Source organism: Plodia interpunctella, chromosome 8, assembly GCF_027563975.2.
Source record: "Plodia interpunctella isolate USDA-ARS_2022_Savannah chromosome 8, ilPloInte3.2, whole genome shotgun sequence".
In the NCBI taxonomy this organism is placed as follows: domain Eukaryota; kingdom Metazoa; phylum Arthropoda; class Insecta; order Lepidoptera; family Pyralidae; genus Plodia; species Plodia interpunctella.
The window spans coordinates 288,098-302,775 of record NC_071301.1 but is presented as its reverse complement, the minus strand read 5'-3'; the positions used below and the strand labels follow the sequence as shown (position 1 = coordinate 302,775).

Sequence of the window (14,678 nt, the reverse complement as noted above, 5' to 3'; positions counted from 1 at the left end):
AACCTTCCGGCGCTTTGGAGACTAATTAGATGGCTTCTTTTACTTTACGTTTCAATAAAAAATAGGCATTGGTATAAAACATACATCGTAATGGTCGGTTTAAATAAAATTTTCTCTTTTTTTTTCAAATTAATATAAATAGGCGGAATTAATGATATAATCTCTGGTTCAAACAATAAATAAAAAAAATAGAGAAAGTCGCGTCTCCCGTGGTGGGCGTGGTGTGGTGTGGTGTGGTGTGGTAAGCCGGCGACGCAGCGTGTTGTGTTGTAGATGAACGGGCCGGAGAAGGGCGCGGGCGGCGGCGCGACGAGCGGCGCGGCGGGCGCGGCGGCGGGCGGCGCGGCGGCGCGCGCGGTGCGCCGCTCCCGCTCGCAAGGTACCCGCAAACTGCACAAGTGCCTGTCCACGGCGTCCGACGCGCCCGCGCCGCATTCGCTGCTGACGACGCGACAGTATTGCAGTTTTGGTAGTACAGTCACCTTATACTCGACGCCCCCGTCGTCTCTTCCCTTCTGAAAACAGTCGCAATTTCTTCTTTGTTATGTTTTTGTTGTTCGGTTCGTTTGCTCCATTCTACGATCGGTTCTCCGACCGGACTCATTAGTTTTGTTTTCTTCTTTTCTGTCAAATTTCTTTCGATTACATTTTTGGTTTCCGTTTTTTAACACTCACTGACTTACTTCCTTCATTACTGATATAATAGTTACTGATTTATTGTGAATGTGAAAATTGATAACTTTTTTTACTTATAACTAGAAATGGTGTCTATATTTCTTATCGTCTTAATCGGCAATAACGTCAAATTTTACATTCACAATACCAATAACATATTGGCATTTGACCGCCAAATTGAACATATTTAAATTACTCATTAATATACTCCTAAAATTGGCATTAATCTTGCTACTAGTTGCCGTACGCCAGAGCTTTAGAGACCATACAACTAAATTGTTGCCATTCCATTTGATCTTCAAGACCATCGCTGCGAAGCATGCTCTAAACTGAAAACTTTATCATTTACTTGAACAATTTCCAATTTCAGATCGGAATCATTTAATAGGTAATCATTGGAATATACCACACCTAAATTGGTTACTTTAATCTCTAGTTGTTCATACTGAGTAGTGTTTCCTTTGTGTTACCTCATGGCCGACTTCTAGAACCTCTTTGAATGGTGTACGATACATTGTGTGTGTCTATTGAAACTGAATTCGTCTTTGAAGGCAGAGCGAGCTTGCCGCGGCGCCATTTCACGAGCAAAACTACTGCGATTTCTCAAAAGAATTTGGAATGAATAAGTCAAATAGATGCTATACCATATGCTGTCCTTTAAACGATCTTGTAATATACATATAATCTGTTGCTTCGACCACAGTAAAACTTGATTACCACAGTAAAAATTCAAATTGAACGGAAATTCGATTCGTTCTCCTCAGAGCTTACTTGCACACTGGTGACTTGAGTCCCATGCAGTTTATTTCAAGCATCTACAAAATGTATGTACTTATTGCACCAAATTCTGTAAATCATAGTCACTGTAATCATTTGATTTCCTATGACATTAGTATATGGTTATTTAATATGTCTATGTTGAATACTTGCAAATTTGCAGTGACTATGTATCAAATCGCGGCACCGCACGCGCCGCGGCGCGCCCGCCCCCTCTGGTGATCATGCTTGTAACATGTTGTGGTTTATTTGTCGGTACAGAACCAACTATTCCGCAGACTCTCGCATCTATGGAGTACTTACACATTATGCAACCCAATGGTATCCGAAACATTGCATTGAACTTTACTTTTATTATTATATTCCTTTGTTATTTTTTTCGATTGATTTCGGTAGCTAGTTCACGGGCCGACGCCCTCACACGTAGTTGTTCCGTATTCGTTAGATTGGAAATTGTGGCTGTGACTTGTCTTGCCATGTTCTCTCTCACACGACACTCGTCCGCACACACTGCAAGGTCTTCGACTGGCATGACTCTAGATTTAATGATAAAAGGTGACTTACTACTCAAAACTATCTATTATAGTGATTGTACTACATGAGTGTTGCGATGAACGGAATCTATTGTATGTTATATGTGCATTAATAGGCTTGCGCAATGACCGCGCGCTGCTCTGTTTGCATTGTCCGTGAGAGTGGCGCTATCGTCGCCTGTCGCGCGTACGAAACTCCTGATTCTTTCCATATTTCTTGATCTTAACGCTGTTGATACAATGTTATGTTTCTTTTTCTAGCGCGACCACAAAGCAAAAAGTTTATATGGCTCGTTTTTGGCTGCCTCTATATACGGCTGTCATTATGTCTATGTATGCTTACGGTATTCTCCTAAATAATCGCACTAGCTGCATGCTGCACCTCGCCCCGCACGATCCGAGCCGATCCGAACCGACATGCGCCGAAGTCCGTCCGCGTTAGACTCTGACACGCCCGCTCTATAGTGTGCTTCCTTCCACTCCTCATTCTGTTCTGAATTTGAAAAATTATCACATCGCCCAATCAATATCGTTTTTTTTTAAATTATTAATTTCAAGAATTGAGAAACATTCGTATTTATTTTGTTATTATTGGGTCTGTATTAAATTATAACTGTGACAACGCAAAACATTACTAACTAACTACCTAACTATGGAATAAATAAGTTAAAGTCATGTTTGATATAAAATTTTCATGTTGTTTTATTAATGAATTTGACGTTTCTCTTATACCTACATTGCTGTCATAATTGTCAATGAAAATCTGTAGTTAAGTCGGCAATAACCGGGGAGATAGAAACTGCCACTCGACCGTGATCCTCTCCCATATTAGGCCAATAAAAGGCGCTCCTCCCAAAGCTTGGATTAGCATTAGATTAATCTAGAATGGGATCACTTAGTGACTAGAGCGCTTGATAGACGGGCCACCTAGAGGGAACCGCTTCGTGCTGCCTGCGATCTGGGCCCATGCCCACACTGTTACTGCCAAACTGACCTCGTGTCTAGCTAGATTTCGCATGACTTTTTTATATTTAGGAGCTCAAACTAATCCGTTCTGTATATGATGCCGATATTAAGTTTTATTTCTTGTTATCTGTGAGCGCAGGAATTGATTTTACATTAATTGAACAATAAATCATATTCGCCAGACAATAAAACTAAATTGTTTTCTTTAATTATATTTTAAAGAACTTGAATGTTAGATCTAGCTAGATAAGTGTTAATTATGGGTCATTAATATCTTCCATCTCATCTCCATGTTTGCTGTCTCATGTCAGTCACGCTCATCCTAACCTCGTGCCGTAGAGCTCATCGGTGTGCTAACTATAAGATAAAAATAAAAAACAATGATTAGGTGATCGGTGTGTTGACTGTTTTCTTTTTAATTCTGTCCATTTTCGACCTCATTATTTGGCCTCATTTATGTGTGACGTCCATACATTTTAGATTTGATGATGTCATGTCATAACTGAATCATAAATTTGTCCATTTTCTATATTTCTGTCCCTACGCATACATAGACGTGCTGCTTATGAGCGACACTGAGTGAGAAACACCAGTTTGTTATCTTTTTCCGAAAAGTATTGAAACAATGTCCAATAATTTATTATATTTAATTTAAATCAAATATATTAATTTGAAAGTTTCACAACAAACTGTTGCTATTTTAATTTTTTTACATGTTGACATTTTAATACTAAGTTTATAATGAGGCCTTTCTTAACACTCATAAGTCAAGACACCTAACATCTTTAACTAAACCGAAATTGATAAAAACCGTAGTGAAGGACGTTGTGTAAATAGCTGAGATTTGTTTAGATCGGGCTGTCGCCGCCTGCCGGCTCCATAAGCTGCGCGCACGCGTTTATCATGTGAGGTGCCAATCGACGTACATTTCTTAGTTTTAATGTGACTGAGAAATGTCGACGAGTCGCAATATTGGACATAACATGTGCATACAGCTTTTCGCATGACTTTTCTCCCTATCTCTTGAACTTTAACAATGCACTATTCGGATGTTTCTCGCACAGAATTGGAGATTTCAGCTAATTTCACAGACGCACCGTCACTGTGAGCTGACGCTAGCTTAGCCTGCAACTACTTCTTAGATGACTTTCTCTGTTGGCGACTCGAACATTTTCCTTTTATATCCCACAAAATTGCTCATACACTTGAGTTGAACACATTGACACACTTAAAAAGTGAGATATGATATGTCACTACATATCATTTCCTACTTGTTGAATACAGTATAACATAATAAGAAGCCGTCCGTAATTCTGTGTCGTAGTCGACAAGTCGTAGCACTCAGTTCGTATCAGCTACGAAACACGCTACGACACTCCGCATCGTCTACAATCTCGTGTCACTCGATGTATGCTCGTTTAATGATAATATGCGAAATTTTGTCGAATGTTCGAGAAGCCAACAACACACGGCGAGCGTTCACTGGCCGTCGGTGGCCAGCGACCGCTCGGCCGACCCCCTCGGAGAGAGTAACCTCTGCTGTTTGTGTCCGCCGGCCGGGCAGACAAGCTGGACAGCTCGTTCTCGCGCTCGCGCAGCAGCAGCATGTCCAGCTTGGAGAACATCGCGCAGGAGGGCATCCAGTGTATCGCCTTCGCCGACAGCTATACCAAGAAGTCTGGTGAGTTTTATTGTAACTGGCATTCTAGTAGATGTGTCTGATCATGAAGTTTATTGTCGATAATTGTATGTGTGCAAAATTTCAGCCAAATCGAGTAGTTTTAATTTTACTCCATTGCAACCGAAGTAACTATATTCACTTTTAATTATAATTTTACGTTGGAGTAACGTTGGAGTATTTACATTGATAATGCTATTTGATAGACGTAAGTACAAATTACTTATGCCGTGTTTTATTTGCCAAATTGGTCTAACACTCAAATTCTTATATTCTTAAAAACTCTTATATTTATAATAAAAAAATATTTCTTCTATAAGGACACTTTTTCGCTGATAGTCTCATCAGTCACCTTAATTTAACATTGATGTTATATTGCGGTTTTGACTTTTTATAAAAACCTTGTTTTACAAAAAGTCAGAACCAACATTGATGGTTATAACTTTTTGTAAAACGAGGTTCTTGTTATCAATCAAGTACGCGAAACGTTTTCAGATCCGACGGCGTTGCTGCCGACGCTATGGATCGGCACGACGCAGGGCTCCGTCATGACGATGATGATCAACCTCCCCGAAGCTGATCTGAGGCATACGCAACCTGTCGTCGTCACTCCTACTGGTAATGTCTTTATTTTTCCTACCGTCACTCAGAAACAATGTTTTTTATTTTGACTTAAGACGATATTACTGTCGGCTTCTGAAGCGCAGGTCGGAAACGGCACAATTTTTCTTCAAAATCGTCAATTAACAAAGGCGGGTCTTTTAAGTAAATTGTAAATAAGTGGACGATTGCACTGAACTTTGTTTGTATGTATTAAAGTTTAAGCCTAATTTAAGTGTTTCGTTTTGTTTCAGGAGGCCCCCTATTTAGATTAAAAGGGTCAATCTTAACGATGTCCTTTCTCGACTGCAACGGTGCTTTAATTCCCTATTCTTACGAAAGTTGGAAGGACGATAGTAAAGATGTAAGTACAGATAGTATTTGACTTCTCTTGTCTTTCTCAGTCTTTCTTTCTCAGATTTGTTTATTTATTTTACAATAACCTATTTACAATTACTGAATGTTATAATGATAAGAAAACGCACATATTCTTTTGCCACTCATTAAAAAAAGACTGAAGTAAGGGAATTCCTAGAGTGGGTAACCCATTGTCGCCTATTGCTATTTGTTACCTATCACAAGTTAAAGATGAGATAAAATATTGTATCTCTATAAAAGTGTTACTTTGTATCTTCAATACTTTGCTGCAATATTACATTAGAGCAGCGATGAAAGATCTATGGTTATGTTACTTCACTGGTATTAATCGATAACTTAATTCAAATTTAGTTTTCAAACAGCGAAACATTGTTCACTATTATTCACTCGTCAACTTTATTGTTGTAAATGTATGTTTTACAAATTGGCAGCCGCGGGAGCGACGGGAGCGGACCCCGACGAAGCAGTCGTCGTCAGGCAGCCGCATGTCGCCCACGCCGGGCGCGGAGGCGCCGCCGGCCGGCGACCGCCAGTTCGTGGTGCTGGCGTCCGAGAAGCAGGCGCGCGTCGTGGCGTTGCCCAGCCAGAACTGCGTCTACCGCCAGCAGATCGTCGATACCGACTTTGTTGTCAAAGCTGAGATTGTCAGTCTTAAAGGTAACTTCCAATTTAATTTATTTTCATCAAGCGCAGTCAAACAGATGGTAGGCGTAATAATCCTACTAACATTATATATGCGAACGTTTGTTAGGGTGTATGTGTGTATGTTTGTTACTCTTTCACGCAAAATCTACAGGACGGATTGTTATGAATTTGGTACACGGATAGAATATGAACGATTTACTGCGCGGACATGATTTGTTTGTGACGCGTTGAATGCATTAAGATATTTTTTGAAAATAATAATGAGTTGAAAACAATTCTGGAATCGAGCGGGAGTTGAACCCACGCTCCTGTCTATCCGGGACAGTGCTCTCAACCACTGAGCAATCGGGACCATGCCAGTTCGGCCGAAGAACACTTTCACGGACACATCTAATTGGTTATAACAATTAACCTTGGTGTCACGTCGAGCGTCCTGCGAAAAAGTTAGAGTACCGTTTAGTGAGATTTTACTGTGAGACTCGTAGCAACTCAGCTTTTGTTGAAGTAGAAGTTAGTCTCTAAAGGCATTTTCTAGTGGTTCCTAACGGGAAACAGGAGAGAAACCTCACATCCTTGACTTTGTTGTTATAGCGGGTGCCGTTCCAAACATTCTTGGTGGTCGCTTACAAAAAACAAGTGAGAAACGTCGCAATACTGATTTTGTCATTTACCTACCATTACCTTTCAACCTACCTTACACATGTTTGAAGAAGTGTCTAAAAGAGAGATATGTATTTTAGACCTCACTTGAGGTTTGTAAAACATATCTCGATCCCTGTGACAGATGATGAAAATAGTATGAAAATAATGAATTTCGAATGAATCTGTTCATCCTGCCGTCACGGGGATCGAGCCCCCAGCATGTGTATGTAATGTACGGCCGCAGACAGCGTGTGCCTGGTGAGCTACCTGTCGTCGGGGCAGCTGGCGGCGCACAGCTTGCCGTCGCTGCGGCCGCTCGTGCTCGTGGACTTCCTGCCGCTCGCGGAGCTCAGGTGAGCGGCACGGCTCCGTGTGCACTACGCGTGTATTCAGTCGCGAACTGAACATTGGCTTCGGCTACCCACGGTGGAATTATTTATATATTGACGGGTACAATACCTGGGGTGTTGTTAAAAATTGCAGTGTAAAGGAATGTCAGGGAAACAAATCTGTTATTTTTAAACTTATTTGTATCTCTGGAGGAAAATCGGCAATGATTGAGTATAGAAAATATTTAACAGCTTTAGTCTAACCTAGTTTGGTCTCCGGTCCATCTCCCAATATAACTTTTTTTTCTTCCAAATTTTCTGTCATTCCTTTATTTTTTAGTAATAAAGCTATGTCAATTCCCGTGTTCATTTCGAGACTGAATGAAACGAAATCTAATACCCGCGGCGCAGAGCTAATTGATGTTGCGTTGAGTGGAGTGTCGACGCCACTAGTCTGTCCCGTGACACACCGATCACTTTAGACGATTCTGCACCATACGAAGGCACTAAATGATAAACAGCCTATTTTATATTCTTTGTAATAGCTTAGCAGTTTAATCATGATCTGGGATTCGCTACAATGTGGTTGTTTTCGCAATCACCATAGCCTGGGCTGCTACTTTATCATTTGGGAGCCTGTGAAGAACCTAAGACCTCGATGTTAGAACGAGCTCGATTGGCGCAAACCGGCTCGGGCACACCCACCTCACTTGAGCGAGACTTTTGAATTTCACACCCTATCGACTTTTCGAAGTCGAACACACGAAATAATTTTCGAACAGTTTTTAACTTGTATTAATTACGCTATTTTCGATTGTTGTATCATATTACGCTCTATATCGATTTTTAAATTGTATTGAAAACTGTTAAATATATTTTTCGATATTGTTGTTAGTTTATATTAAGTTCGATTCAAAAATACGATTGCGTACAATTGCGTTATGTATTTGTCTCATTTGTTGGTCGAAAAAACTGCCACGACTATTATTCAAAGAAATGTGAAGCCAAGTGTGAATTTCAAAAGTCTATCTCACCCCCAAAGCCAGTTGGCGGCACGAGCGGCGGTGTGGCCACTAGCGCCCTCTTCAATCACGAGTAGACAAAATTTTGCAAATCTGTCGAGCACCTCTGTGCTTCCGATATTTGGCACTTTATCTATTTTCAGTTAAATTGGACATACCCGAGACACACACACACCTCGGTACAGAGTCCTAAAGATCACACCGTTCATTTTCTAACTATTTCTTCTTTCGGTGCTATGAGAATCATGGATGTAAATACACGCCCACCCTGACATGTGTATCCGACGCCCGACCAGCTGGCCCTCACGGAATGCTAGCGACCCTGCGTTCAAACAACATTGTATTTTACCATGCTCCTGTAGTAGACGATGGGTTCACTGGAGGATTTTGAATCTGTGTTAATTATTTTCATGAAATCAAAACCAAATTGGAAGGTTTTCAGTGAATTCTGAAGTTAGAAGTTCATTACAATAAAATAAATATTCAGCCATTACGTTTTTTAGTTCATAATAGTTAGTTATCGACTATCTCACACATACTTTGGATGTTCTGCTTTACACATATATTTCATACCAACTTCAGAAATTACTGAAAAATAATAAACACGTAATGCACAATAGATGAGGCCTTTCTTTTAGAGAAAACTAAAAAAAAAACATAGATTAAAAATATATCTCCAAATTGTTGAGACAAGTAGTGATGGGACGAGCGAATTCAAAATCACAATTTCAGAGAAAATTCTCCATATTTTTTTTATGTCGAATATTCTCCGGAATTGTAAGTTGAGTTCGCTCGTGGCACCACGAGCCAGTACTGATGCCGCTGTGTTCCGGTAGCTTCCAGACACAGTCCAAACAGAGGGGTATCGTAGACCCAATGCTGTCCATTTGGGGCCAGCAACTGATTGTTAACGAGGACACGGACCAGTAAGTGGCCACGGTAGACATGTACCGTCACTGTATGTGGGCCTCTGTTGCGCTCCTTTAGACACCTGTTCATGTAATTGACAGTCGCTTCTGACCCCTGTCCTGTTGTGTTCCGACGAACGTCCCGCTCGGCTCCGGGCAAATCATGATCTCTTCAAAAATGAAAATTATATACCATTCTGAATGTCTCAGTCATACAGCTTATGCGTGACAGAAATGGGCGACGACTCTATTATCTCTTGCACACATAACTGAGGCAGAAATACAACCTATATCTTCGTGTTACGCAGTAAATGACTACAAGAAATAACAGCGCAATAAAGTAAATGTAAATAATATTGTGTAACATGATTTGCCCCATTACCGAGTTGCCTGCAGTTTGCTTGCCTAGTGCCCCTGTCGGATGACTCTGTATATGATGTCCCTACAACAGCCCACACTCCACACTCGTCCACGACACGCAACACCGAGTTGAAACATGTTTTATTATGTTATGCAAACTCTTCTATAGTTCCCGCAACATTTATGCTCCACAATTTCTTTACACTTTGCATGACAGCTTTTATATAAGAATGTTTATGTATAGCCCCAGTATATAGCATATGTATGTCTGGTATATGAATGTTTCATGTTTAGTTGAAATATTAGCTTTACGTTAGATGTTTAATTTGAATTCGTTGAAGGAATCAGAGGATCCGTCAGGTGAGATAACTTTATTTCCAGATTTTGATTATCACGCATCATTTTTGAATTTTCAATTATTCCATGCCCTTAATTTGATTTTAAACAGTTCATAATATATTATTCAATTAACACGACGATTTAACTTAGACAATCAACCATTACTTCATCATTGTCATTATGATAATAATAATTTCGAAATTCCAAAGTTAATTACGATGTTAAGAAGGTAGATGAGCTTCAATAGACGCTATTTTGTATAAGTTTGCGCGTCTGACATAGCTCTTATTTTGATACCGTACGTAGAATCAAAAAAACTGACAATTCTAAAAATATTATGAATACTTAGAAATTAGATTGTAGGTAGTTAGGTACTCCAAATTTTATATAAACTTCCATAAAGTGTGTGCCGAGACGTGCAAATTTATGTCGGTGTTACGACGACGTGTTGCGTGACGTGTGCTGCGTGTTGCAGGATAGCCAAGACGTTCTGCTTCAGCAACCGCGGACACGGCCTGTACCTGGCCTCGCCCACTGAGGTGCAGAAGTTCACCATCGACGCTGAGTTCTGGTGAGTTCATGACCATTCTCTCTCTCTCTCTCTCATCGGAGCATGTAACGGAGATTTCCCTCTGAAGCCTGAAAATCGTCGACGTCTTCCCTCCTTGAGAATGTGGTTGTCTATCACCTGTCAAGGCTTTATCCCTTAGTCGCCACCCAATTCTACGGTACATAGTGGGATTCTCTGAGTTCAATTTTCATTTACGTGTTGATAATATTGTTGATATATGGCCTCTGTCTAGGTATCAATACTAATTTAAAAAAAACTTCATTATCTGTATTCCAGTCAGCAGCTGAACGAGATGATCGGCGAGCTGTTCTTGCCGCGGGACATGCCGGAGCCGCCCAAGGAGTCCTTCTTCAAGGGGTTATTCGGGGGCGGAGCCCGACCACTCGATCGAGAAGAACTATGTAAGTAAACATAGATTGTTATATAGACGATAGTAGATGTAGACGGGGATACAGCACAGTAAAAAAAACAATATCAAATGACATTTGACCTTTTTAGCGGCTTTTGTTTTATTTTATAATATTTCTCCAATCATAAAATTTAAAGCCTAGTAAGTAGTAAAACAGGATTATGGTTACTTGATGGTTCTTCGGTCTTTAGTATATAGTTGTTTTATTTTTTTTACATTAACCCAGTTGTAAATGTAACACAAAATGTTACATTTTCGTTTAAATAAGACGTAATGGTTTGTACACGCCTGGTGCAGCACGTACACGGTTGTGTGGAATTGTAAGCATGCGTGTATGTGCGTAAATTTTTATATAATTTTGTTGTATATGAGTTAGATAGGCCTTGTTTATTTCGTTAAAATGTTTTTATTTTATATTTGGTTCGCAAACTGGTTACAAGTAACTACCTGTTTGTGTTGTGGCTTAATACACATGACACATCTGCTTTTTATGTAATTTTGAAAGTAACGAGATGAAAAACAATCAGAATTCGAGCAGAAAGGCGGGTATGATACCCGCTCGAGTTTTAATTTTATCACGACTACGTTGACTCGGCGTTACAGTCGGCGAGGGCAGCGGCAAGCCGAACCGCGCGGTGGCGAAGCACATACCGGGCGCCGGCACCGACCAGCTGGGCGCCCGCGCCGCCAGCGCCGCCAGCGAGGTCTCGCGCGCGCACCAGCTGGTGCTGGAGCGCGGGGACAAGCTCAGCCAGCTCGAGGACCGCGCGGAGAGGATGTGTTCACAGGTAGTGGCGCTGCACTGACTAGCTCAGTCGGCCCGAGTTTGGCGTCGTATAATTGTATATTATGTGCTTGTTGGAGACGAAATGACACTTTTTCACTTTAAAAAAATTTACTCAATCAATAACAGCAATATCTGCATAAATAATTACATACATAGTATGGTGGCTGTGTGGCATACAATATTTTTTAAATAACAAAATTACATTTTTTTACAGGCCGGAGAATTTTCGTCGTCGGCGCACCAGTTGATGCTCAAATACAAGGACAAGAAGTGGTACCAGCTGTGAGCGACGCCGGCTCCTTTTTGATACAGAACCATTTAAAATAAGAGTAGTGCAGTCTTGGGGATCCTAAAACTGTTTCCAGTCGTATCGACATATACCTAGTCTGTCAAGAAAATGAAAACGAGTGCGCTGTCTCCTGTGGCTGAGAACACTGGCTGTTTATCAACCAATCTTGACCATTCTATTTAGAAAAAAAATAGTTCTTCAAAAATCGGTTTTCTTCAACTTTCTTGACAGATAGGAGATGAAGATCATGTAGCAATAGCAACTCGAACATATCGTAAAGCTCATTAGTTCGACGTCGAAAATTGCCAGTAAGAAAAAGGATTCCATTATCAAGACTAAATAAACTATTGCGTTGCTATTTGAAAATAGATTGTATACTTCAGCCCCTGGTGTGGATCCCCGGAGACGAGTGCGAGAGCAGACAGCCCGAGCGCTAGAGCTTAGCTACCACGTAGAGATCTTATGAATATAACTTTAGACTTATTGGGCGTCACTTAAACGAATGAACGCACAATTTCTACTTTCTTCGGGTTTAGAAGCAGACTACAGTGTCCCGCTCACACTCGCCGTTCAATTATTTGTGGCCTCTCGTTCGTTTTCGCGGATTCGTTGGTTTTAGGCCTATTCGTAGACCGAGTGTAATAACGAAATTACTTTTTATTGTATATTTAATTATATTTTAATAAATTAAGCCAGTTTTTTCACCCTGACATTCTAAAATAACTACATACTTTAAATGTTTATATTTTTTTATTTATTTATCTGTGTTGTTCGTGTGACGTTTAATATAACGTTTTGGAGATAACAGTTGTGCGAATAGGCCAAATGTCAACTAACCCATTTTCGCGATGTGATATTGTAAATACCGGAAGCGGTTTTCTGACTAGCGATTACTTCTCTTTTGTACCGACCGGCGAATGGTCCGTCTTCGAACATAGACTAGACTTCACTATTGTCTATGGTCTTCGCTCTATCTGTCCCTTTCTTTTCAACCTCTCACGGGCTCTTTCCATAGCGTTAACGTGTTGTGTTAGTAACCTCTCGCATGAACTTGAGATTATAATTATTTAACGTTGCTAAATAATAAATGGAAATAATATGTAGTTGTAATTTTTTATAGATACGATGAAGACAAAAATTAAATTTAACTATAAGAGGACGACGTCGATTTGTATAAAGTATTAAGTAAATATATAAAATAAAATGATACTAATAAAGATTGGAAAATTAAGCATTGGATGACAATAATTTTTGTTACTCTGTTGCCCACAAGCCACGTTTCGTTCGCCGCGAGGTGCCGACCCTCCGACCAATCGGTGTCGTGTCTGTGTGTCTGTAGCGATAGATCTTGTATACGTCGCTGTACATGGCCGGCTTCTCGTTCCGCTGCTAACCTCGTCTCTCCGACGTCTTCGTCCAGTGTGTCACTCGCCTTACGTAGCTTCAACTTTTATACTCTATAGAGATGCTAGTTTGGTCGTATTCGTATTGTTAGCTGACTTCTTTGTCGGATGCCAAATGTTTGTATTCTGCAAGCTCGTATTATAATTATATTATTGTCTACGTTATCGTCGCTTTGCAAACTATAGTCATATATTTAGTTAATCATGACAGTTCCGTTGTAATAGTATTGTGCAGATCAGATATACATAAATATATAGGAGTACGAATGAATGTTGTTATTGCTGCGCAATTGCCGCATATGTAATTATTGTAAAATACATAATATCAGTGTCATTAGGGCGAAATATCGCGTGTTTTAACCAAATTATTTTGTTGATTGTTCAGGAATTTTATTGGAAATGTAATATTTTCGTAGTAGACTTTACCGATTTTACAGTCGCAGACGTTTTAACGAGTACCTGACAGCTCCTGATATCCTGATAGCATATCAGCCGACGCGTCGGCCTCCGCGACTCTCGCGCTATCGTATCATTTCAACGTCATGTAGGTCTCGTCTCTCATGGATTCTTCATTCCATAGACTATTGCTAATAACACTTAGACGCGCAACAATGTTTATATGATCTATGACATAGTTTATCAGCGTTACTTTGCCTGCCCCGCCGCCGCCGCGTCGCGCCGCCGCCTCGCTTGTATGAAGTAACGCTCACTATTCTCAAGTTTATAGGAATCTCTACACCACTCTCATCACTTATTATAAAAATGTTCTCACCGACTGAATATATCAGACGGCGAAATATATTTTATTTAATGTTCATTCGACGGATCGTCAAACTTTGATCCTGTAATCTAGTCAGCTCTTCAAAGTGAGCGTCGCGGCGCTGCGGCGGCATTCTGTTGACTAAGATAGAACGTAAAGAAGTTAAGTTTCTCGATTTTATTCATTGTTAATTAGAAATCGTTCGGGCGCTGCGTCCGCCCGAACTTGGTCTGACAGACCGGGCCGGACCAGACCGGACGGACGTAACGCTTACGCTGAATGCAATGTTCCATTTCGATGCCGATTCATTTGGAAATTATGGGACTAAATTAATATAAGGTTTGTAAATAAATAATAAAACTTGTGGCAAATTATTACTTGTTAATCTGTAATAATTGTAGTTTATTTCGGCATTATTTTGTATGAATTAGACGACTGTCTCTTTTTTAATAGTTCGGAAATGAGGAAATAAAACTATTACTTATACATACTGTATATAAAGGATGCTGTTGAATTATATTGATTATTTAGTTTAGTAGATGATTATAGTAAATTATATATAAATTATGAGAATATGAAAATAAAATTATATCAAAATATTACGTAT

The 14,678-nt window shown here is 40.1% G+C and overlaps 1 protein-coding gene across 9 annotated transcripts in view; it reads left to right on the top strand.

Annotated features, from left to right (window-relative positions):
- Tomosyn (tomosyn) overlaps positions 1-14,670 on the top strand; it is a 214,073-nt gene extending 199,403 nt beyond the window's left edge. For 3 of the 9 annotated variants that reach the window (XM_064436122.1, XM_064436117.1, XM_053748610.2), the window contains 10 exons: positions 4,516-4,632; positions 5,125-5,247; positions 5,484-5,593; positions 6,039-6,264; positions 7,139-7,247; positions 9,082-9,171; positions 10,328-10,423; positions 10,700-10,824; positions 11,436-11,620; positions 11,834-14,670. In XM_064436122.1, coding sequence (XP_064292192.1) covers positions 4,516-4,632; positions 5,125-5,247; positions 5,484-5,593; positions 6,039-6,264; positions 7,139-7,247; positions 9,082-9,171; positions 10,328-10,423; positions 10,700-10,824; positions 11,436-11,620; positions 11,834-11,905 — 1,253 coding nt within the window. In that variant the 3' untranslated portion in view covers positions 11,906-14,670. Of the gene's footprint in view, positions 1-273; positions 470-4,507; positions 4,633-5,124; positions 5,248-5,483; positions 5,594-6,038; positions 6,265-6,843; positions 7,118-7,138; positions 7,248-9,081; positions 9,172-10,327; positions 10,424-10,699; positions 10,825-11,435; positions 11,621-11,833 lie in introns of those variants that run through there. The other 6 variants (XM_064436121.1, XM_064436119.1, XM_064436115.1 and 3 more) reach the window with 6 other exon arrangements.
- The last annotated feature ends 8 nt before the right edge of the window (positions 14,671-14,678 follow it).